This window comes from Ranitomeya imitator, chromosome 8 (genome assembly GCF_032444005.1).
Source record: "Ranitomeya imitator isolate aRanImi1 chromosome 8, aRanImi1.pri, whole genome shotgun sequence".
NCBI lineage: Eukaryota > Metazoa > Chordata > Amphibia > Anura > Dendrobatidae > Ranitomeya > Ranitomeya imitator.
This window is the reverse complement of record NC_091289.1, coordinates 51,396,403-51,423,133: the sequence shown is the minus strand read 5'-3', so window position 1 is coordinate 51,423,133 and position 26,731 is coordinate 51,396,403. Positions and strand designations below refer to the sequence as shown.

The following is a 26,731-nucleotide window of genomic DNA, read 5'->3' as shown; positions in this document are numbered from 1 at the left end:
AGGTAGTCAGGGCAATGACAACTACTTGGCATGAAGGAGGTAGTCTGGGCAGCGATAATCTCTTGTTGATAAAAGATTCATTTTGTGGGAAAAATAGCACACAGCCTAATAAGTGACAAATCCCTGAAATCTGTGTCTCAGCCCCTATCTCAATGTCCTCAGATTACATAGGAACAACCTGCTCACCGATTCCTTTTAAAGAACATGGCATCGTTTCTAAATTACATCACTTATGAAACAAAATATAAAGTCCATCATGGGACCCCCTTTCTGTCCGCAGTCCACAGCTGGAAGGCCTGGCTGACCAATGCTACATGCACATGACATGAACATTCAAGTAAAAAAACAACACCATATAATTTGACTTTTTATAAATCAACAGAACTCCCCCCAATACAAGGGAACTGAAAAATATAAGACTATACTGAAACGGCCACACATCTGTTATAAGCAGTCAGCTACAGCCATGTCTAATCCTGGGGGGAAACATGGTGCTATCCGGAAAATTGTAAGCAGGCTGGGCAATATACTATGCGGGCTGGGCAATATACTATGCGGGCTGGGCAATAGACTACGTGCGCTGGGCAATATACTACACGGACTGGGCAATATACTACGCGGGCTGTGCAATATACTACGTGACTGGGCAATATACTACATGCCTGGGCAATATACTACGTGGCTGGGCAATATACTACATGGCTGGGCAATATACTATGTGCCTGGGCAATATACTACGTGACTGGGCAATATACTACGTGACTGGGTAATATACTATGTGGCTGGGCAATATACTATGTGGCTGGGCAATATACTGCGTGGTTGGGCAATATACTACGTGACTGGGTAATATACTACGTGGCTGGGCAATATACTACTAGACTGGGCAATATACTACGTGACTGGGCAATATACTACGTGACTGGGTAATATACTATGTGGCTGGGCAATATACTATGTGGCTGGGCAATATACTACATGACTGGGCAATATACTACATGACTGGGCAATATAGTACGTGACTGGGCAATATACTACGTCTTTGGCTAATATACTATGTGGCTGGGCAATATACTACGTGGACATGCATATTCTAGAATACCCGATGCCACTATCTAGTAAACCAATAAGCTTCCAGGTCTTGAAAAATGAAAAATGAAAACAGATACTTTGTGCGTTCATTTGGGCATCTGCTTAACTCTTCCTTTCCTCTACTGGTTTCTTGAAATATATGACATTTTGGCTATTTAAATAACTTTTTACATCTTGACAAATATATTGCAATAATATATACACATCAACAGCACGGATGTCCATCAATCCGTGATAAATAAGAGATCTGGAGCACCCGCCAGGGCTGTGGGGATTCTCAGTAAAGGGCCAGTTCTTAAAGGGAAGGTGATGCGACAGCAGTGACCCCATCCATGGCTCTGGGCGACCAATAAAAGGGGATTAAAGTTTATGGGATAAATGTTCGTGACGCCACCTGTGGTACTTGGCAAATGTGACGTGTTAGCCAACGCTGCTTGAAGAGACCGCTGGGATTGATGGTGATGCAGCAGAGTTGGTACAGCTCTCCACAGGTAGAGCTTTAGTCCCGGGGCACTTACGCTGTAAAAGATGGTGATGCTGATGATAAATACATGTGAGGACATAGCAGGGTGCAGTTTCCAATGCTTAAATCACAGTTCTTAGTTGCCCCAGCCGGGGTGCTGTGTCCTCCAGGTTTTTGGTCCAGCCAGCTCTCCAGCAATTTGGTTACACCTTCCAGAACCCTCTTTCTATGTTCCTTTCTCTGGCCATCTCTCTGCACTGGCTTCGCCTCTCCTGCTCTGCACCTGCCACACAGTGTCCCAAGCCAGCAGCCGCGGATCTTGTCGGGCGGTGTGCGATGAATCCTATATGGCAGCCTTTTCAGTGAATGTGTTCAGATGTGGCTGTGGCACATACAGATACCGCAGCCTCCGGTTAGCTAACTGAGTCCTTAGTTTCTCCACTAGAATGGGGCCGGTCCCCTTGCCTGCAACCTGGTCCCTCCACTTCTGGATTGAGCCCCACGGGGAGTTTGGTCGCTACCCATGCCTCTAGGAACCCCTTCTGTCTCTTTCTTCTTTAGCTTCACTTTCCTTCAGCTCCCTCTCTCTGCGAGCTCCTTTCTGTCTGTTTCAGTCTTTCTTTCTGACAGGAGCTGCAGACCCTCATGTCTGCTCAGCTCCACTCCTCTCACCAACTGACTAACTTTCTAGATGTTTCCTGACTCTTGCTTAGTAAGCTCCTCCCCTACTCTACCTGTCACACCCACTCCTCCAACACCCTTTCCTATCCAACCTGATATCAGACCTTCCTCCCTTAGGGTACGTCCAGGTGCCCTGACTGAATTGACTAATGTTGGATGCAGGTGTAGGGTTCTGTGCAGTGCCCCCTCCTTACCTGAGAGTGGAATACCACACCTATTGATGAGGTGCAGCACCCTGTGGCCACTGGACCCCCAGGGACGCCACAGATCCATAGATAAAATGAGTAAGTTTATTTCAGCATATTAAAAAACAATCATAAATAAAGAAGCAAGATGTCTCAAAAAATAGGGAGACACCACCAACCACAATTAATCCTAAAGGGAGGGTACCAATACCCTTAAATAACAAAATAAGGCTAAATTGTTTAAATCCACAGTAGTAATACAAATTAATAATATATATTTCCAAAGGCTCCCTACAATCAAGGATATATATATATATATATATATATATATATATATATATGTATATATATATATATATATATATATATATATATATAAAGTGCACAGTGCTATTATCAATGTATCATTAATTATCACAGGGTAATAGCATATCATAAATACCTCAGTAAAAAGGATTACATCAATGTGCACAAATATCCCTACATAATCGAGGAGCAATAGTACAATGACAGACAGTGTGCAGTGTGCCCTATCCTTACAGGAAATTGCAAAGAGTAGAAGAAAAATAAAAAGGTATCGGGAACTCCAGAGTAAAATAATACCAGAAAACATTAGGCTTATCCCAATGGCAAAAATGCCCTATATCCAACAGCGTGGAGGGATGCAGGTACAAATACCGCCAAAACTATGGGTAAATAAAAGGTTAAAGAATATGGAGAGAGCCCAATATACCTTACAAAAGTTCCCTGTGGCGTCTCCTCTCCCCGACGCGCGTTTCACCTCTGGCTTCTTCCGGGAGACTTTTAGAGCCAAAGCCAAAAGTAGATCCGAAAGGTTGAAACCTTCCTCTAGTCTTTCCAATCCTTTTTTGACCAATTTCTGACTTTGACTCAAAAACTACACAAAATATTATGTAATATGCACAAAGTAATGGTAATAATAAGCATATTCTTTCTAACAACATATAGTTTGCTATTAATATAATATTTAGTTGTTAGAAATTTGGAGGACGCCCAGGCTCGGATCTTTGTTTTTACTCCACTAGCTGCTTTCCAGTGGCAGTGATTTTATATCTGTCAGGGAAAGTAATTTTATGTTCCACCATTTCTGAAATAGCATTGAATGCTTGAAATTCTGTGCATATTAATGTACGCCTGAGAGGTTTTGAAGTCCACATAAAATCAAGGAGATGTATGGAAACAGGAGGTGGTTAACAGCCCATGGTTGAGAATATTATGTTAATGTGAAACCATGAGTGCAATACAGCTGTAGCTTGAATTTAAGAAGCTTTGTGTTAGATGATGTATCCCAGAAATTATATTTAGTGAGAAACACTGTTATAATACGGAAAAAAACAAGAATATGGTACATTCTCCAGCTGGTTGGAGTGGGATAAGAAATTGGTGGTAGAGAACTCACCGTTGACTTTTTTACTTGCACGATGCATCTCTTGTACCCAAACAATTTTGAACATATTTTGGAGTTTAATCAACTATTCAATATTTTATATGTTGATGTGGCATCTGACTGTTCTTCTAGTCATGAAAAGTGATTGTCCCTGGGGATAAGCAAATCACAGGTTCTTTTGGCAATTTTGGGATGAGCCCTCTTGGTTCGCGTTGCGTGAAATGGTATTCTTTATTAATAAATTGCGTGCAATGCCCTAGCCAAACTTTTATCATGATGATAAAACCTTTGAGACACTAAAAACTTCAGCCAATATGCAATTGGTACTAAGCAATGGAGACGCTATGCACTTATAACATGCACATACAAATATTTCAAGCCTTGTTGGCAGAACCATAGACTGAAGACATAGTACGTAGTGTCTACCAGTTCCCGTATAAAGTGGAAAAAGCACAGTGGGATACTCACACATACATACGCCAAGGGGTTGAATGCAGATGCCACTAATGTAAGTTCTTATACCCTGCTAACATACATACCAGCAACAGTCTTCGGCTCTTCCCAGCACCACCCTGATCCCAATGCACCAACCTATGACTGCAACTTCAGATTGACCGGAAGTCAGAGGTAAGGGTCACAAACTCTCAATGGAAATCTATGAGAGCCCCATTCTGGCATTGTTCCAGCTCTCATAAACATTCATGGAAAAATAACTTGCGATCTGGCAGCTCACAATCTGCAGAAGACGGTAAAGCTGCGCCGACCACAGAAGAAGACGGCGGCTGGTAAATATTTTACTAGAGGCAGGGAACTTACATTACTGACGCCACTGCAGAAGTAAAATAAGGCTACTTTCACACTAGCGTCCGTACAGGCCCGTCGCAGTGCGTCGGGCCGACGTACCGACGCATGCTGTGAAGTAAAACCACAATGGGGGCAGCGGATGCAGTTCTACAATGCATCCGCTGCCCCATTGTAAGGTCCGGGGAGGAGGGGGCGGAGTTCCGGCTGCGCATGCGCTGTCGGAAAAAGCGGACCCGACCGACAAAAAAACGTTGCAAGCAACGTTTTTTTGTCCCGACGGACTGCAAAAACACGTCGCATCCGTCGCACGACGGATGCAACGTGTGGCAATCCGTCACAATGCGCCGCTTATGAAAGCCTATGGAGAAAAAACGCATCCTGCAGGCAACTTTGCAGGATGCGTTTTTTCTTCAAAACGACGCATTGTTACGTGCGTCAAACGACGCTAGTGTGAAAGTAGCCTAGAACAAAACACTGGATTGATTCTTTAATGTATTGCTTTTGATTTTTTTCATTGATATGTAGTTAACACTTGGGTGCTGTAAATACTTTTACTGTTCTGTCAATTTTGTCTGAGGCCCTCAAAATTATTACAATTCAATAATGTTATGTGTAACTTTTATTTGTGGCTTTTATGGATCCTTTCTGATATTTTTATGTTCACCCTTTTGTTTTTGTTTTATTAAACCTCTTCTCGAAGATTAGAAAATCCTTTCTCCAAAAAAGAGTTTGTGAAAGGCCTTGCTTATCTCCCAGAAAAGGATCCCAGCTCATCTTTTATGATGGACCTCAATATTTTATATGCAATGAGTATTTCTCCATAAATCTGTTTTTATTTTTATTTTGGTTTGCCTCCTCTCCGTTCCTGATTTATAAACCCTTGTCTTTTTATGTAAATTTAGTCTTTTCAATCAATCGGGTGTGGTCTTCATCTCTTCTCTGCTAGTGTTTTCTTGAGTACCACGCACAGTTGGCTAAAAATACTTTGTCACTGATTCATCTCTTGTTTTTTTTAAATTACATTTTTCTTTTTTGTCTTGTTTTATTTGATGAAATTTAATTGTGAAAAATCCATCAAAATGGCACATATGGTTCTTGAATTTTGTGCAATGTCAAAAACAGGCTTTTTTTCCCCCGGTCATTAACCATTTTTGCAAATTTTTTTAGCAAAAAGTGGCTTCTTTTTTAAAATGTTGAAAAAATGGGACATTTTGCTTGACATTCTGAAAATCACTCCTGGAGGAAATTGGAGTGGAGTTTAGCAATTAAAAAAAAAGTCGCCAAAAAACAGTCAGTCGAAAACATCTAAAATCACTATGCTCACAAAGCGTAAAATAAAGAAAAACGAGACGAGCAGGTATATACTTTGAAATAGACTTCGAAAAGGTACAGATACAATAGAATGATGAATTGGGTACAAATTAAAAAAAAAGACACAAAGCACAAACTAAATAATATACAGGAAAAAGGGAAAAGGGGCTATTTTACAGGAAGGGATAGGCACTGGAACAAAAATTAAACAATACCAAATTTAGGAGTGGAGCGGCATTTATACCAGGTAGAAAAGTTACATATTTTTGTCAATTGACCGGTTCTTTCTAAAGGGGCTGTCTGGTATTGAACTACAAGTCTGCAGTTTTCTATGTGACTGCAGACTTGTGAATCCTCACATTGCATTCACTGCGCTCTGTGAGGATTCTCTGGTCCCAGTGCTGGGGTATAGCGGACATGTGACCACAAGTACCATATACTGTATACTCGAGTATAAGCCAACCCGAGTATAAGCCGAGGCACCTAATTTTGACTCGAGTATAAGCCGGGTATACATTGTCGCCTCATCCCTGTCCTGGTATGCATGGCTCTCCCATCGCTGTCCTGATATGCATGGCTCCCCAGTTCCTGTCATTGTGTGCATGGCTCCCCAGTCCTTGTCCTGCTATGCATAGCTCCCCGGTGCCTGTCCTGCTATGAATGGCTCCCCATCCCATCCTGTTATGCTTGGCTCCTTATCCCCTATCCTACTCATTCTCCAGCATGCCCTCGCAACATCTAGGTGGCCCTGGTGCCTTTGCAGAATCTTGATGGTTCCAGCTTCCTGCAGCTCTTCCTATGAAAAGCGATCACGTTGTACCGCTCATTAACCCCTTAGTGACAGAGCCAATTTGGTACTTAATGACCAGGCCAATTTTTGCAATTCTGACCACTGTCACTTTATGAGGTTATAACTCTGGAATGCTTCAACGGATCCCGCTGATTCTGAGATTGTTTTTTCGAGACATATTGTACTTCATGTTAGTGGTAACATTTATTCGATATTACTTGCGATTATTTATGAAAAAAACGGAAATATGGCGAAAATTTTTAAAATTTTGCAATTTTCAAACTTTTTATTTTTATGCCCTTAAATCAGAGAGATATGTCACGAAAAATAGTTAATAAATAACATTTCCCACATGTCTACTTTACATCAGCACAATTTTGGAAACAAAATTTTTTTTTGTTAGGGAGTTATAAGGGTTAAAAGTTGACCAGCAATTTCTCATTTTTACAACACCATTTTTTTTTTAGGGACCACATCACATTTGAAGTCATTTTGAGGGGTCTATATGATAGAAAATAATGAAGTGTGACACCATTCTAAAAACTACACCCCTCAAGGTTCTCAAAACCACATTCAAGAAGTTTATTAACCCTTTACGTGCTTCACAGGAACTGAAACAATGTGGAAGGAAAAAATGAACATTTAACTTTTTTTTGCAAACATCTTAATTCAGAACCATTTTTTTTATTTTCACAAGTGTAAAAACAGAAATGTAACCATAAATTTTGTTATGCAATTTCTCCTGAATACGCCAATACCCCATATGTGGGGGTAAACCACTGTTTGGGCGCACCGCAGAACTTAGAAGTGAAGGAGCGCCGTTTGACTTTTTCAATGCAGAATTGGCTGGAATTGAGATCGGACGCCATGTCACGTTTAGAGAGCCCCTGATGTGCCTAAACAGTGGAAACTCCCCACAAGTGACCCCATTTTGGAAACTAGACCCCTTAAGGAACTTATCTAGATGTGTGGTGAGCACTTTGAACCCCCAAGTGCTTCACAGAAGTTTATAACGTAGAGCCGTGAAAATAAAAAATCGCTTTTGTTTACACAAAAATGATCTTTTCGCCCACAAATTCTTATTTTCACAAGGGTAACAGGAGAAATTAGACCACAAAAGTTGTTGTGCGATTTCTCTTGAATACGTCGATACCCCATATGTGAGGGTAAACCACTGTTTGGGCGCACCGCAGAGCTTGGACGTGAAGGAGCGCCGTTTTACTTTTTCAATGTTGAATTGGCTGGAATTGAGATTGGACGCCATGTCGCGTTTGGAGAGCCCCTGATGTGCCTAAACAGTGGAAACTCCCCACAAGTGACACCATTTTGGAAACTAGACCCCTTAAGGAACTTATCTAGATGTGTGGCGAGCACTTTGAACCCCCATGTGCTTCACAGAAGTTTATAACGTAGAGCCGTGAAAAAAAAAAAATCGCATTTTTTCTACAAAAATGATCTTTTTGCCCACAAATTTTTATTTTCACAAGGGTAACAGGAGAAATTAGACCACAAAAGTTGTTGTGCAATTTCTCCTGAGTACGCTGATACCCAATATGTGGGGGTAAACAACTGTTAGGGCGCACCGCAGAGCTTGGAAGAGAAGGAGTGCCGTTTTACTTTTTCAATGTAGAATTGGCTGGAATTGAGATTGGACGCCATGTCGCGTTTGGAGAGCCCCTGATGTGCCTAAACAGTGGAAACCCCCCACAAGTGACACCATTTTGTAAACTAGACCCCTTAAGGAACTTATCTAGATGTGTGGCGAGCACTTTGAACCCCCATGTGCTTCACAGAAGTTTATAACGTAGAGCCGTGAAAAAAAAAATTGCATTTTTTCTACAAAAATGATCTTTTTGCCCACAAATTTTTATTTTCACAAGGGTAACAGGAGAAATTAGACCACAAAAGTTGTTGTGCGATTTCTCTTGAATACGTCGATACCCCATATGTGAGGGTAAACCACTGTTTGGGCGCACCGCAGAGCTTGGACGTGAAGGAGCGCCGTTTTACTTTTTCAATGTTGAATTGGCTGGAATTGAGATTGGACACCATGTCGCGTTTGGAGAGCCCCTGATGTGCCTAAACAGTGGAAACTCCCCACAAGTGACACCATTTTGGAAACTAGACCCCTTAAGGAACTTATCTAGATGTGTGGCGAGCACTTTGAACCCCCATGTGCTTCACAGAAGTTTATAACGAGCCGTGAAAAAAAAAATTGCATTTTTTCTACAAAAATGATCTTTTTGCCCACAAATTTTTATTTTCACAAGGGTAACAGGAGAAATTAGACCACAAAAGTTGTTGTGCAATTTCTCCTGAGTACGCTGATACCCAATATGTGGGGGTAAACAACTGTTAGGGCGCACCGCAGAGCTTGGAAGAGAAGGAGTGCCGTTTTACTTTTTCAATGTAGAATTGGCTGGAATTGAGATTGGACGCCATGTCGCGTTTGGAGAGCCCCTGATGTGCCTAAACAGTGGAAACCCCCCACAAGTGACACCATTTTGGAAACTAGACCCCTTAAGGAACTTATCTAGATGTGTGGCGAGCACTTTGAACCCCCATGTGCTTCACAGAAGTTTATAACGTAGAGCCGTGAAAAAAAATAATTGCATTTTTTCTACAAAAATGATCTTTTTGCCCACAAATTTTTATTTTCACAAGGGTAACAGGAGAAATTAGACCACTAAAGTTGTTGTGCAATTTCTCCTGAGTACGTCGATACCCAATATGTGGGGGTAAACCACTGTTTGGGCGCACCGCAGAGCTTGGAAGAGAAAGAGTGCCGTTTTACTTTTTCAATGTAGAATTGGCTGGAATTGAGATCGGACGCCATGTCGCGTTTGGAGAGCCCCTGATGTGCCTAAACAGTAGAAATCCCCCACAAGTGACCCCATTTTGGAAACTAGACCCAATTTGTCCTGAGTATGCTGGTACCCCATATGTGGGGGTAAACCACTGTTTGGGCGCACGGCAGAGCTCGGAAGGAAGGAGTGCCGTTTTGGAATGCAGACTTTGATAGAATGGTCTGCGGGTATTATGTTGCGTTTGCAGAGCCCCTGATGTACCTAACCAGTAGAAACCCTCCACAAGTGACCCCATTTTGGAAACTAGACCCCCCAAGGAACTTATCTAGATGTGTGGTGAGAACTTTGAATGCCCAAGTGCTTCACAGAAGTTTAGAATGCAGAGTCGTGAAAATAAAAAACATTTTTTTTTCCACAAAAAAGATATTGTAGCCCCCAAGTTTTTATTTTCACAAGGGTAACAGGAGAAATTGGACTGCAATAGTTGTTGTCCAATTTATCCCGAGTACGCTGATGCGCCATATGTGGGGGTAAACCACTGTTTGGGCGCACGGCAGAGCTCGGAAGGGAAGGAGCGCCTTTTTGGAATGCAGACTTTGATAGAATGGTCTGTGGGCATTATGTTGCGATTGCAGAGCCCCTGATGTACTTAAACTGTAGTAACCCCCCACAAGTGACCCCATTTTGGAAACTAGACCCCCCAAGGAACTTATCTAGATGTGTGGTGAGAACTTTGAATGCCCAAGTGCTTCACAGAAGTTTAGAATGCAGAGTCGTGAAAATAAAAAATATTTTTTTTTTCACAAAAAAGATTTTGTAGCCCCCAAGTTTTTATTTTCACAAGGGTAACAAGAGAAATTGGAACCCAGAAGTTGTTGTCCAATTTATCCCGAGTACACTGATGCCCCATATGTGGGGGTAACCCACTGTTTGGGCGCACGGCAGAGCTCAGAAGCGAGGGAGCACCATTTGACTTTTTGAGCGCAAAATTGGCTGTCGTGTTTGGAGACCCCCTGATGTACCTAAACAGTGGAAACCCCCCAATTCTAGCTCCAACCCTAACCCCAACACACCCCTAACCCTAATCCCAACCTGATCCATAATCCTAATCACTAACCCTAACCATAATCACAACCCTTACCCCAAAACAACCCTAATGTCAACCCTAACCATAATCCTAATCAAAACCCTAAATCCAACACACCCCTAATCCTAATCTCAACCCTAACCTCAAACCTTACCCTAATCCCAATACACCCCTAATCACAACCCTAACCTTAACCCTAATCCCAAACCTAACCCTAATCCCAAGCGTAACCCTAATGCCAACCCTAACCCTAATACCAACCCTAATCCAAACCCTAACCCTAATCCCAGCTCTAACCCTAACTTTAGCCCCAACCCTAGCCCTAACTTTAGCCCCAACCCTAACCCTAGCCCTAAGGCTACTTTCACACTTGCGTCGTTTGGCATTCCGTCGCAATCCGTCGTTTTGGACAAGAAACGGATCCTGCAAATGTGCCCGCAGGATGCGTTTTTTGCCCATAGACTTGTATTGCCGACGGATCGTGACGGATGGCCACACGTCGCGTCCGTCGTGCACTGGATCAGTTGTGTTTTGGCGGAGCGTCGGCACAAAAAAACGTTCAATGAAACATTTTTTTGTACGTCGCATCCGCCATTTCTGACCGCGCATGCGTGGCCGTAACTCCGCCCCCTCCTCCCCAGGACATAGATTGGGCAGCGGATGCGTTGAAAAACTACAGCTGCTGCCAACGTTGTGCACAATTTTCACAACGTGCGTCGGTATGTCGGGCCGACGCATTGCGACGGCCCCGTACCGACGTAAGTGTGAAAGAAGCCTAACCCTAAATTTAGCCCCAACCCTAACCCTAAATTTAGCCCCAACCCTAACCCTAAACTTAGCCCCAACCCTAGCCCTAACCCTAGCCCTAACCCTACCCCTAACCCTAGCCCTACCCCTAACCCTACCCCTAACCCTACCCCTAACCCTACCCCTAACCCTAACCCTACCCCTAACCCTACCCCTAACCCTAACCCTAACCCTACCCCTAACCCTACCCCTAACCCTACCCCTAACCCTAACCCTAACCCTACCCCTAACCCTAACCCTAACCCTACCCCTAACCCTAACCCTACCCCTAACCCTACCCCTAACCCTACCCCTAACCCTACCCCTAACCCTACCCCTAACCCTAATTTTAGCCCCAACTGCTGTTCTCCTGCCGGCCGGCAGATGGAGACAGATGGCGGGCGCACTGGGCATGCGTCCGCCATGTTCTTCTGCCGGCGGCCAGGAGGAGCAGCAAGAGGATCCAGGGACCTAGGTGAGTATGCTAGGGTCCCCGAATCCCCCTATTTCTCTGTCCTCTGATGTGCGATCACATCAGAGGACAGAGAATTACACTTAACTTTTTTTTTTTTTTTTTTTGCGGTCGCCGGTAAACAGTTAATTACCGGCGATCGCAAAACAGGGGTCGGTAATACCGACCCCGATCATGCTCTTTGGGGTCTCGGCTACCCCCGGCAGCGAGACCCCAAAGATTCTCCCGGTGCCGGCCGGCGGGCGCACTGCGCATGCGCCCGCCATTTTGAATATGGCGGCGCCCACCGGGAGACACGAGGAGCATCGGGGGAGCTAGGTGAGTATTGGGGGGCCACCTGGGACCCCTTTTCTCTGTCCTCCGATGTGCGATCACATCGGAGGACAGAGAAATTAAAAAGAGATCGCATTTTTTTTTTTTTTTTGCGATCGCCGGTAAACGGTTAATTACCGGCGATCGCAAATGCGGGGTGGGTTAAAAAACCCCCGAATCATGTTCTCTGGGGTCTCGGCTACCCTCGGCAGCCGAGACCCCGTAGAAAATCGGCCTCTGGGGGGCGCTATGGACTTTTTCCACAGCGCCGTTAATTAACGGCGCTGTGGTTTAAGTACCCTTAGCGGCCGCCGTTAACAGGCGTATCGGCGGTCGCTAAGGGGTTAAGGTAATGAATATGCGCTCCACGTCTATGGGAGTGGAGACGAGTGCATATTCCTTACTTTAATGAGCGGCGCCACATGATCGCATCAGAAGAGCTGCTGGAAATCGGAACCATCGAGATGCTGCAAAGGTGCCGGGACCACCGACATGTTGCGAGGACACGCTGGTGGGTGAGTAAGATGTCTTCTGGAAGCTGGCAGCTGTCACTGTGTGCTGCTATAAGAGAAATTAATATTGATTTCTCTTTAGCAGCGGGCACAGTTACAGCCGCAGCCGCCGGCTTCTGCCTCCTGTGACCCGCTGCTCCACCAATCCCCCTCCCCTGCCGGATTTCTGGACAATTGACTCGTGTATAAGCTGAGGGGGGCGTTTTCAGCACTAGAAAATGGCTGGACAACCCCTTTAAGCTGCATTGTCAAAGACTTCCTGAGCTATAAAACAACCATGTGCACGAGTTGTTGATTCATGTTCATTTCCGGTGTTCCAACAATGATATCTGATAACTTAAGCATTGGTTACGGCCTTGAGGGACAATGTTATAGCATCCAAAGCTGATTTTCTTGGATTTATGTCAAATACAGCTTGTGTGTGCACTGTAGCTGTGACAAATCGGAGGTTTTAGACTATTTGAAAAGCCCACATTTCACATGACCTTTCTTCACATATTATTATGTACATGAGTGCAACTTTCCAATAGTAATGAGTCACTGGAAATGTATTTCAATTATTGGCTACTGAGAGTTATTTACATCTGGTACCAAAGGATTTAGTTGTAAAATCAACACTCCCAACTGGTACAATGCCAGCAGATTGAATTTGGAATATTAAATATGTACTTTAAAACCTAAAGAAATACGATTTTTTGATATTACTCTTTTTAATGGAGGGGTCATAACACTCCAACTGCTTTATCTTTGCTACAAATTTCTTACCAAACTGAATGTGTGAATGTGCGCTTCTTTGGAAGCTGTCAACTATACATTGACTATCATATCTAGAAAATAACCTAGTATGCTTGGCTTATATTAGGAAAGTAGGGTAAATTTACAGTGTTGGCCAAAAGTTTAGAGACTGACACAAATTTTGCTTTTCACCCAGTTTGTTGCTTCATAATGTTTACATCTATGAGATGATTCTATGGTTGCTGAGGTACAATTATAAACATTTCATAACTTTTTACTTATATTAAGAAATGCATCAAGTTTATATAAAGACTCAATATTTCCATCGTTGGCGCTTATTATTCGATGTCTTCCCTTCGCCCTGATATACCGGATATCAGCTCTTAGGCCAAATCCTGACTAGTGTTGAGTGATACCTTCCGATATTTGAAAGTATCGGTATCGGATTGTATCGGCCGATATCTGAAAAATATCGGATATCGCCGATACCGATATCCAATACCAATACAAGTCAATGGGACACAAATATCGGAATGTACCCTGGAATGGTTACCAGGGTCTAAAGGAGAGGAAACTCTCCTTCAGGCCCTGGGATCCATATTCATGTAAAAAATAAAGAATAAAAATAAAAAATATGGATATACTCACCCCTCCGGCGGACCCTGGACCTTAGCGGTGTAACCGGCAGCCTCCGATCCTAAGAATGAGCGGGTGAAGGACCTTCGATGACGTCGCGGGTTGTGATTGGTCACGTGATCGCTCATGTGACCGCTCACACGACCAATCACAAGCCGCGACGTCATCACAGGTCCTTCACTCGCTCATTCTTAGGAACGGAGACTGCCGGTTGCAGCGGTTACAACCAGGGCGCGTCCGAGGGTGAGTATATTCATATTTGTTATTTTTATTCTTTATTTTACACATAAATATTCATCCCGATCCCGATATCGCAAAAATATCGAAACTCGGGATCGGAATTCCGATACCACAAATATCGGCCGATACCCGATACTTGCAGTATCGGAATGCTCAACACTAATCCTGACTAATGAATACAAACTTCAAAAAACTGACAGTCACATCCAAACGTAGACTAAGTGTGAACAGGTGCTGAACCTAGAGTCACCAACTCATATACTCTCAAACAAAAAGGCAGCACACTGTAGCGCCATAGCATGTAAATATGAAATATGAAAATTGTATTGCATTACGGCATTAGAAATATGAAAAAATTGAGAAAGTTTAGCGCATAAGTTGGCCAATTCATGTGTACCTGGAAGCCACGATAAGGCATTTCTCGTTTCCAGGAGCTAGCAATGCCTTATTTCTCCTGGATCATATGAAGAAGTTGTTCTTGAGGATGTTTAGATACAGTGGGGCAAAAAAGTATTTAGTCAGTCAGCAATAGTGCAAGTTCCACCACTTAAAAAGATGAGAGGCGTCTGTAATTTACATCATAGGTAGACCTCAACTATGGGAGACAAACTGAGAAAAAAAAATCCAGAAAATCACATTGTCTGTTTTTTTAACATTTTATTTGCATAATATGGTGGAAAATAAGTATTTGGTCAGAAACAAAATTTCATCTCAATACTTTGTAATATATCCTTTGTTGGCAATGACAGAGGTCAAACGTTTTCTCTAAGTCTTCACAAGGTTGCCACACACTGTTGTTGGTATGTTGGCCCATTCCTCCATGCAGATCTCCTCTAGAGCAGTGATGTTTTTGGCTTTTCACTTGGCAACACGGACTTTCAACTCCCTCCAAAGGTTTTCTATAGGGTTGAGATCTGGAGACTGGCTAGGCCACTCCAGGACCTTGAAATGCTTCTTACGAAGCCACTCCTTCGTTGCCCTGGCGGTGTGCTTTGGATCATTGTCATGTTGAAAGACCCAGCCACATTTCATCTTCAATGCCCTTGCTGATGGAAGGAGGTTTGCACTCAAAATCTCACGATACATGGCCCCATTCATTCTTTCATGTACCCGGATCAGTCGTCCTGGCCCCTTTGCAGAGAAACAGCCCCAAAGCATGATGTTTCCACCACCATGCTTTACAGTAGGTATGGTGTTTGATGGATGCAACTCAGTATTCTTTTTCCTCCAAACACGACAAGTTGTGTTTCTACCAAACCGTTCCAGTTTGGTTTCATCAGACCATAGGACATTCTCCCAAAACTCCTCTGGATCATCCAAATGCTCTCTAGCAAACTTCAGACGGGCCCGGACATGTACTGGCTTAAGCAATGGGACACATCTGGCACTGCAGGATCTGAGTCCATGGTGGCGTAGTGTGTTACTTATGGTAGGCCTTGTTACATTGGTCCCAGCTCTCTGCAGTTCATTCACTAGGTCCCCCCGCGTGGTTCTGGGATTTTTGCTCACCGTTCTTGTGATCATTCTGACCCCACGGGGTGGGATTTTGCGTGGAGCCCCAGATCGAGGGAGATTATCAGTGGTCTTGTATGTCTTCCATTTTCTAATTATTGCTCCCACTGTTGATTTCTTCACTCCAAGCTGGTTGGCTATTGCAGATTCAGTCTTCCCAGCCTGGTGCAGGGCTACAATTTTGTTTCTGGTGTCCTTTGACAGCTCTTTGGTCTTCACCATAGTGGAGTTTGGAGTCAGACTGTTTGAGGGTGTGCACAGGTGTCTTTTTATACTGATAACAAGTTTAAACAGGTGCCATTACTACAGGTAATGAGTGGAGGAAAGAGGAGACTCTTAAAGAAGAAGTTACAGGTCTGTGAGAGCCAGAAATCTTGATTGTTTGTTTCTGACCAAATACTTATTTTCCACCATAATATGCAAATAAAATGTTAAAAAAACAGACAATGTGATTTTCTGGATTTTTTTTTCTCAGTTTGTCTCCCATAGTTGAGGTCTACCTATGATGTAAATTACAGACGCCTCTCATCTTTTTAAGTGGTGGAACTTGCACTATTGCTGACTGACTAAATACTTTTTTGCCCCACTGTATTTCTAGATTCTTTTTTCATGGCCGCGTTCTTAAGCAAAATTGTGAGTGAGCCCACTCCATGGATGAAAAGCTCCTATACATGGATGGTTTCAGGATGCTTTACTGTTGGCATGACACAGAAATCATGGCACCATTCACCTTTTTTTCTCTGAACAATCATTTTTCCAGTTGTCACAAATAGAGCTGAAAGAATAAATTCTAGTGGAATTGAATGCTACACGAATTTTACAAAAACCCACATTTGCTAAAAGGATTTTTTTTTGTTCTTCACCTCTGCAGACTCAGCAAACTGGCAACCCCTTACCTCCATTTTTCTGAATCATAATGAACCATCAAAAGGCAAAAAAAAGCAAAAGAAAATTGCTATACTCACCTCACTGCTCACTTCTTTAGTCCCTCTGCTACTCACTTCCATCCATATGGTTCACATGACATCTTCTGAACGCCCGCTGCTCACATTGGAATTTCAGGCCATTCGCTATTTGCCGGAGTTTCAAGTGTCGTTGATCCAAGGAAGGCTTTGCGTAGGTTCTCAGGAGTTCACGACACACATCATGACATCATCTGCCATTCATCACTTTGTCATCCTCTTTGGTGACAGTTCTGGCCAGGTTCTCCAAAGAGAACAGAGCATGGAAGGGACGTGGGCATGGTAATATCTGCCGATCTAATTGATGACCAGTCATGGTGTACCTTACTCCAGAAATATTACTCTAGAATGCTGCCTGAAGTAAGATCTTTTGCGATGAGCATGGAGGCACACACCACTTATAAGATGCTCCAGATTCATGTGCCTGATTCATGTGTTGTGCCCTACTTAACGAATCAGGCACCACTTACTCCATTCATGTACAGCACCAGTCTTAAAAAATCAGAGCCCATAAGTCTGCTTTCTTCTGAAATATCATAGCATAGTGGAACAGCATAACAGGATCACCCTTCTCTTTGAGCACCAGGCTCTTCTTCGGCCATGTCAGACCTCCATAATTTCCCCTCAGCTGTCATCCAGAAAACTGTCAAGTCTTTGTCCCGTCACAGCCTTTCATGTACAATGGCGACACTTGGCCATAAAATATATGCTATAACATATGTACATAGGGGCGGCACGGTGGCTTAGTGGTTAGCACTGCAGCCTTGCAGCGCTGGGGTCCTGGGCTCTAATCCCACCCAGGACAACATCTGCAAAGAGTTTGTATGTTATCTCCGTGTTTGCGTGGGTTTCCTCCAGGCACTCCGGTTTCCTCCCACATTCCAAAGACATACTGATAGGGATTCTAGATTGTGAGCCCCATCGGGGACAGTGATGATAATGTGTGCAAAATGTAAAGCGCTGCGGAATATGTTAGCGCTATATAAAAATAAAGATTATTTATTTATTTATTTATGTACAGGACATAATTAATGACATCTAAGTAGTCCTTCAGCAACCTTGTAGCTCTTAAAGGTTTATTCTGATCTTCGAAGATTGATATTGTCAGATAGTAAAAGTAAGTATTTTTGCAATTTTCTGCTTATGAAAATTGGCAGCTGCTCTTGACATATTAACACTTTTGTTTCCAACTCGTTGCTTCGAAGACCGACCATCACTGTGGTCTAGCTAGCTGATGTTGGCGGGTTTAAGAAGAAAATAGTGTGTTCCAGCCACCCCACCTGACTGTTATATAGGCCAAGCACAGTCTTGGTGGTTGTGTATATAGACCATCTAATGGCTTATTCCGTGGTATCGACTGTAAAGAAAAATAAAGAATGAACGGTAAAATAAAAATATCTGCTCAGTAAATTGCTTCCATTGTTGAATGTTGAAATAAATACTTTTCTCCCATTGTCGTGTGTGGACGACATTTAACTTTTCTTAAGTTTGTTGTTATTTTATTATGATAATTGTCTTACCTATTGTGCTTTGTGGTAATTTATCTAATTATTTTGCTATAACAGATTAATTACTAGTATTGTCTAGAATAGATTGTTCATCTATCCGGTATGCAGTGTAAATTAATTAAATCTGCATTAAAGCACATTTTAAAAGAATCAAATTGCAGTTCTCAATTTTCGACAGCTGGTTTCTCATTTATAAATAAAAACATTATCATTTTTCAATATAAAAAAAATCTTCAATATGTTCTGGTCTCAAACAATGCATTTATTTTCACGTGTTAAGGGAAAAAGCAGAAGTAAAATTATGCAAATGTACATTATAGTTAATTAATAGCGGTACTTTGTAGCAGTTTATATTATATTTATATTAATTATATTACAGTCATTTTACATAACTTTGTGTAACTTTTAAAATGGGATTGTTTAATGGGGTTTTTTAAGGCCATGTTCCAACAGAAAGCATTTACTGCAGACCTCCAGCAATGAGTTTCATCAGTAATTTCTGTAAGTCTGCCGTCACACTAACAGTATTTGGTCAGTATTTTACATCAGTATTTGTAAGCCAAAACCAGGAGTGGGTGATAAATACAGAAGTGGTGCATATGTTTCTATTGTACTTTTCCTTTAATTGTTCCACTCCTGATTTTGGCTTACAAATACTGATGTAAAATACTCAGGAGGTCCATTGTAAAATGGGGGAAGGTCTTTTGATTTCAAATGGTAGCAGTAGTCCCATCAGCTGCTCCTGCTCTCACTGTTATTAGAGGCAGCAGGCGTCGGCTGATGGTAGCAGTAGTCCCATCAGCTGACACCAGTGACCAGAGGTAAAATTTATACCTCCCATCATAGCGACGGGCTCACACTGTCTTTTGATCGCTTGGGAACAGCAGCTATCTGACCAGCGGTGATGATTTTGCCGCTGATCAGAGGCTGTGTTTGCTGCGCTGTCGTGCACATGAAAGCGTGGCAGACTCCCGGTGTTTGGGTAGCCAAATCCGAACAATAACACAAACTTCCTGGTGAACAGTAGGTGTTCAGTACGGATGCCGAACTTTACTGTTCGAGTTCGCCCATCTCTAGGTGCAGAGTCATATCATTCTAGGCTTTAAATATATACACTGTCATTTTTTTTAAATAAAACATTGCGTTAGTCTTGAAATATGAGTTTTACTAGCTTGTACTAGTCCTGCAGTACAGAATCTTTTATAGTCCCTTCTCATTACAAATAATTCGTTTTTTTTTCTAAACATCCCTTGCTGGTTCAGAATCTGAATAAGGCCTCATTCAGATATCTGTGTTTCATTTATGTGCTGTATACCTTTTTTTCACAGATAGAACACATACCCATTATAATTTATGGTGCTGCTAACATATGTTTTTTTTACATGGACCATGTGTCCGAGCAAAACTCACAGAGACAGGTCTATTTTGGGGGGTATCATGGATGAAAAGAGCCAATACAAGTCAATGGGTCAGTGAAAAATGTGTGTAACACAAAAATGGCATCTGTGTGCTGTCTATATTTAGCATTGCAAAATATATGAGAAGATTTGCAATTTATTTATTTATCCATCTGTGAAAAACACTGATGACTGATGGTAAAAACGGACACACGGATGACACAATGATGGTAAAAATGGGCACATAGATGAAACACCGATGGTAAAAATGGACTCATGGATGGTAAAAATGGACACACGGACCATACACTGGTGATACCCTGTTCTAAAACACTGATGACACCAGTGCCATGTCAGGTTATAGGTTGACCTCAGTAAACTTATGTCAAATTTTAACTTTAAAAGCTATGAAACTATATGATGCCTTTTTGCCCTGCTTGTAATCTAGCTATACATTTACTGATTAAAAATGTATGTCTTGTATAAGTCTACAATTCAAAAATACTGTGTTATCTTTCGACTTTCCCCCAGATCTTGACACAAGAAGACTGGAACGTGGTGCTGTATAATGGGATGGCCAGTACTTCTCCTTGGGCTGCTCTCTACTTTGTGGCCTTAATGACATTTGGGAATTACGTCCTCTTCAATCTACTGGTTGCTATTTTGGTTGAAGGATTCCAAGCAGAGGTAAAATGATATTGTATTTTTTTTTTATTATATTATTATACACTGCCAAAGTCTATTGGTGGTGACGGAGAACTGGATCATTTGGAAAATATGTCTAACGTTTCATAAACAGCGTCCAGTTTTCAGAGAAATGAAAGCATACTGATAGAAATTATAATTTGGCAGCATATAGGATACAATATTGATAGCAACAAACGTAGATGGAGTGAAGGACTTATTACGGAGTGTCAAGATGGAAAGCTCGAACATGGGACTGCTACTCAACACAAAGAAGACAAAGATATTGGCTACTGCTAGGTAAGACGGGCACACATTTGAGAGGTATGGCGACAAACTGGAAGTTGTAAAGGACTTCAGACTACTTGAATCGATGATCATTCAAGAAGCATCAACGTCACCGGAAGTCAATAGGAGAATAGATATGGGCAAATCATCAATCAAGACACTTGACAAGGTCTTGAAATCGAAGAACATTTCACAGGCAACAAAATCATGGTTCGTTCATAGTTTGGTCTTTTCTGTGGTAGCCTACGGGTGTGAAACCTGGATAATAAAGAAACAAGACAGAAGAAGAATCTACACCTTTGAAGTGCGGTGGTGGAGAAGAATGTTATCAACACCATGGATGGCAAGAAGAACAAGCAAATCAATTTGGGAAGAAATCAAGCCAGACATGTCACTGGAAGCAAGGATCACCAAACTACGACTTGCCTACTTTGGACACATCAGACGAAGAGAACAATCACTGGAGAAGGACATCATGGGTGGAAGAATAGAAGATGCAAGGTGAAGAAGAAGACCAGCAACTCGATTGCTTGATAAAATCGAGATAGCGGTGGAGAAGACCCTGGTGGACCTATCTAGGTTTCACCAAGATCGATCTTCCTACAGATTGTTCATCCATCAAGTTGCCATGGCTCAAGATCGAGTCATAGGCCATTAAAGAAGGAAACTTTTTTTACCTAATTATTCTTTCCAGTTGTAACAGGGATTGAAAGAACGCTGTCAAATTATCCATAAACAGTGAGCATTACTATTAGCATTACTATTTTAAGAGCCACTCGCTAGGTTTCCTGAAATATGCCATTTGTAAGTCTTATGCTAAATCAAAGCAGTTTAACTGGGACTGACATTTATTTTGTCTCCATTGCTCATACATAATGAAGTGCGATATATTTATTCATCATTCCTACATTAGTGATTTCTTCCACTGGCCTGTCTCATAGCCTCAGATTGCTATTGTGATACTGATTACAAGGTCATGCTTCTCAAGATGCAGCCGTGACGTAAACTAGGAGATCAGATGTTCAGGTATTGTTGCAATCAGAATGGCAAGGCTTGCTCATTTTATAGCTTTGACATTGTAGTTAGTGGTCTTTATGTCAACTTATTTCTACATGGCAGGCTCAAGTATCCACATACTATTTGGAACAGAATACCTGAATATTCTAAAACCAAGCAAGATAAAAAAGCAAGAAAAAAATATATCTATTTATGGGGTTTAGTGGCAAATGGCCTAATTGTTAATTAAACACATTTCACTCGTGTCCCAGGTTGTCCAGGGATATAAGTCAAGCTTGATGGCACAGCTGCATACACGATCATTAATGTGCATTAAAAGGATTTAATGTTTAAATAGCCAGCAATTACAAGTCTCTAATTATAATTAGTTTCAACCATATGTTACGTGGGAATAGCTCAGTCCGTTTTCCCACTGGCATTTTTGAGCAAATCTTGTCCACAATTGCTTAAGTGGAAAATATTAAAATGACCTTATTGGTATGCGTAACACAAGAAACTTCCGTTGTGTGGCAGGGTCAAGTGTTTCATTCATAAAGTGCTTGGCACTCCAGGGTCAACATCAAATTACTGTGATAAATTTAGATCTAGCCAGTTATTACACCCAAAGGCAAATGAAAGGGAATCTGTCATCAGGTTTTTGCTACCTCTTCTGAGAGCAGCATAATGTAGGAAAATAGACCCTGATTCCAGCGATGTATCACTGTTTACTGGATGCAGCAGTTGTGACACAGATGTAGCATGTAGGAGAGCTCAAAAAGCTTTCCCTGCCCACGCCAAAGCTTTCTATGTACATTGAATATTTACAGTTACCTGCTAATCAATGCTGGGGGCGTGGTTGGACTAGGTCTCTCGTGGGATCCAGTCCAGCATTAATAATCTGCTGCTGATAAAACACTCAGTGTATTGAAACAGCAGCACACAGGCTAATAAGTGAGACATCGCTGAAATCAGTATCTCAGACCCTACCTCATGCTGCATTCAGATTCCATGAAAAAACAAAATCCAGCTCACCATACCGACATTCCCAAGAGCTCGGAGCACGGAACCGCTGTGTCAGGGCGTAGACGAACAGGAAAGAGAAGGAGATCCAGCTCAACGAAATAGTGAAAAATCCATAGTTTATTTCACTTAAAATATAGTGAAAGGACAAAACATCAGCATACAAAAAAATATTATAAAACCAAGGTCAACGCGTTTCCGGTGACTAAGCACCCTTAATCAGATTCCATAGCAAAACCCTGCTGACATATTCCCTTTAAATAGACCATAGGCAGTGGATTTTTCACCCAAAAATGTCAGAATATTTGTTTGCTTTTCATGGAACATAAATAATTGCTAAAATAAAAAGGTCAACAGATGTGACTGCTCCTTCATGAGATAGTCTCTTGATTATTTTTGTTCTCCTTCCAGCCATGACCACTATGACAACTACAGGTTTTCTGCTCAGACATTTTTGGCCTTTCTACCATCACCCTGGCTTTGATAACAACACAAATGAATTCAGACCAGACCCTTAAATTCAAGGGGCTGTCTAAGACCTCCAAATAGCTCATCAATATCAGATTGGAAAAAGTCCAACATCTCTCATCCCAAACTATCAGCTGTTTGCAGGTCAGATTTATACAGTGCAAGGAGCCAGAACAATACAGCTCCGCACACTGTATAGTAGCCATTCTAGGGTACAGCAGCTCAGCTCCTATTCACTTCAACAAGGGATATGCTGCAGTACTCGAGAGTCACTACTGCACAGTTCATGGAGCTGTACTGATCTAGTAGAGCACCCGCCAGGGCCTAGGGATACTCGGTACTGGGTCCGGTGGTCGTTAAAGGGGTAGTCACAGTGGCAGTGACCAGGTCTGTGGCCCTGAGCGTCCAAGAAAAGGGGATTTGAAATGAGAAATAAAGTTTGTTCGTGATGATACCTGTGGTACTCGGTCAGGGATAACGACGCTGCTTAATGGGGTCCACTGGGGTGATGGTACTGCAGCAGGGATGGTATGACTTCCCACAGGTGAAGCTGGGTCCCAAGGGATCCCGGTGTAGTAGGGACAGAAGGTAGATGGTGTAGAAAGAATCAGAGGACACAAGGTTGCAGTCTCTTTACCTTTTTACTGGTGTAAGGCAGCCACAGTCCAGGGTACGGATCACAGGTGCTGGTGTGGTCCGGCCGGTTTGGAAGCGATTCAGGAATCCCCCTAAACAGGTGGGATTGGAAGCCTTCCTCTCTGTGCTGTGTTGTAGTCCCTTGCTGCCTTAGGCCTCACACAAGGTCCTTACTCTCTCTCTGTCCCCCTTTAGGTAGGACACTTCCCGCATGACAGGCAACTCAAGCCTTTTTACAGGGTCTCGCAGATGACTCCAGGCTTTGTGTTACTGTGACTTTGGATATTAATGGTGGACAGGTGACTTGCAATCTGCTGTCCACCGGTTTCTGCTGTGGGGCATGAAGTTACCCCCACAACCTCGGTCTTCCAGCCACTGGTTCCTGCGCTTCAGCATGGAGGAAGCTCAGGCGCAGCTTCCTGCCAGCTATTCACTCTCCTTTGCTTCTCTTCCTCCTTTACTCTCTCTGCAAACTGTCCTGTTCCTTTCTTTACTTTCAAGGAGCTGCAGAACACGGTCTGCACGACCCCTGCTTTCCTCACAGGAGCTGCAGATCCTCACGTCTGCATGGCTCCTACTGTCTTCCTGAACTCTCTGACAGACTACTCCACTTTCCCTCCAGTCAGAATATATATAGAGGAGCCACCCACAAACTGGGTCAGAGCTCCCCCTTCTGGCCTGGAGTAAGAACATGTTGCATGTTTGTGATACCTGTTAAAGGGATCCTTCCTCACTACCAAGCATGACATCACCCTCCCTGAGAGGAAGGCAATAAAACTGTAACAAGCAGTTACCTGGGGTGTTACACTAGCATAAATGATAGGTCAACAATATCATAAGGTTGGACAATGAGATTAAAATCATGCTCATGCCCTCTTCATTTAGCCCTGGTATGACAGCTATCTTCCATAACTAGTTTTGCCTTCATAGATGGAAGCTCACTGTTCTGTTTTCACACACAATTAGAAAATAATGGAAATGTTATAGATACATTAACTGCTGGGTAAGTATACATATATACAGATAGTCTTTGTTCAATGCCAACATAGGATTAAAAAGGAATAATGATGATAAAATTCAACAACCAGATTCTTCTTTTCTCTAACATCACCTGTCAGAAACCAGTTAGCAAGACTCCTTACACATTAGCATGTTAGCCGATTCCGTTCGGCTTACTTTAGTTACATTTGTATAGGGACGCTTAAAGGGAACACTATTAACCTGCAGATATGGGGATAATCTTCTGGTTCATAATGTTTAAAAGCTGTGCAGCTCCTGCACTGAGAGCACTGCACTGAGAGCCCCGCTGCCAGGAGCAAATTAACTTTATTCCTCCCAGCAGCCTCCAAATAGGTGTGGCCGGCGCAGCTTTAGATACTATTTAGTGCATAATGAGCGGCAGCTGTCACCACGTCCCGACACTGACTGATAGCCGGATCAGTACTTATGCACTGCTTACCTGGCTGTTAGTCAATTCCTGAGCTGCTGCTGACTACGCACTGAGCAGTGACCGAAGTCGCACCTCTATGACTGAAAGCAAGGGTTGAATCTAGTTCATTTCCACCCCGCAGCCGGACTTTCAGCGGCCACACAGCTTTACAACATGATAAACATTGCAGATTCCCTTTAAAGTCTAATGTAACACCCCAGGTTCTAGGTTGTTACAGTGGCACTGCTTTCCTCACGGGAAGAGTGATGTCATGCTTGGAAGTGAGGAAGGATCTCTCTTATCAGGTATTCACAAGCATGCAACATGTTCACAATCCAGGCCAGAAAGGGGAGCTCTGATCCAGTTTGTGGGTGGCTCCCCTATATATATATTCTGGTCTGGAGGGAAAGTCAGTGAGTGTGATGAGTCAGTGAGTGCCAGACAGCAGACTGGAGCAGTCTGAGGCAGAGAGTCTGAGAGAGGGGCTGTACAGCCACGAGGGTGCTGCAGCTCCTGAAAGGAAAGAAATAGAAAAGAAAGCAGAACAAGCTGTAGAGAGCGTGAAGGGGAAGTGAAATGCAGGAGAGTGAAGAGCTGCGACTGAGCTACCGCCCTACTCAGCGCAGATACCGGTAGCCAGAAGACCGGGGTTGTGAAGGACTCCACATCTCACAGCAGAAACCGGCAGGACAGCTGGATTACAACTCACCTGTCCACCATAGAAACCAGAGGACACAGTAGCGCATAGAGCCCGGGTCGTGATAGAGAGCCTGTAAAAAGGCTCAAGCTACCTGTAATACAGGTAGTGTCCTACCTGCAAGGAGGACAGAGAGAACATGTGAGGACCTTGTGTGAGGCCTAAGGCAGCAAGGGACTACACCACAGCACTAGAGGGAAGGTTTCCAACGCCACCTGGTAAGGGGGACTCCCAACTCGCTTCCAAGCTGGCCTGACCACACCTGCATCTGGTGTTCTGGTGCCCTGTACTGTGGCTGCCTGAATTAATCAGTAAAAAAGGTAAATAGACTGCAAACCTGTGTCCTCCGTTTCTTGCTACACAACGCACCATCTCTATCTATACACCGGGAGCCCTGGGGACCCAGCTTCACCTGTGGAAAGATATACCATCCCTGCTGCCACAACATCACCCCAGAGAACCCCTTTAAGGAGCATCAGTCACCTCTGAATACCACAGTTAGCGTCACAAACAAACTTTCCCTTTTACTTGGGCACCCAGGGCCACGAACCGGGTCACTGCTGCCGTGACACATCCCTTTAAGTACAAGACCCGGTACCGAGCACCCCATGGCCCTGGCGGGCGTTCCACTAACTTGCATTGACTTCATTGCTTTCAATTCTTATAAAATAGTTTTATAGGAATATAATGAAAAATGTAGTACAGTACAATACAACTATGCGATAAAATAGGTAGTCTGTGCAGGTGACAGCAGCAGGAGTTAGGAACACATTATAATGAAACCTATCTTTCTGTGCTCAACAAAAGACGAGC

At 42.9% G+C, this 26,731-nt stretch overlaps 1 protein-coding gene across 1 annotated transcript in view; it reads left to right on the top strand.

Annotated features, from left to right (window-relative positions):
• The window catches only part of CACNA1I (calcium voltage-gated channel subunit alpha1 I), a 459,676-nt gene that overhangs the window by 189,928 nt on the left and 243,017 nt on the right, over window positions 1-26,731 (top strand). The window contains exon 11 of the mRNA XM_069737599.1: window positions 20,232-20,387. Coding sequence (XP_069593700.1) covers window positions 20,232-20,387 — 156 coding nt within the window. The remainder of the gene's footprint in view (window positions 1-20,231; window positions 20,388-26,731) is intronic.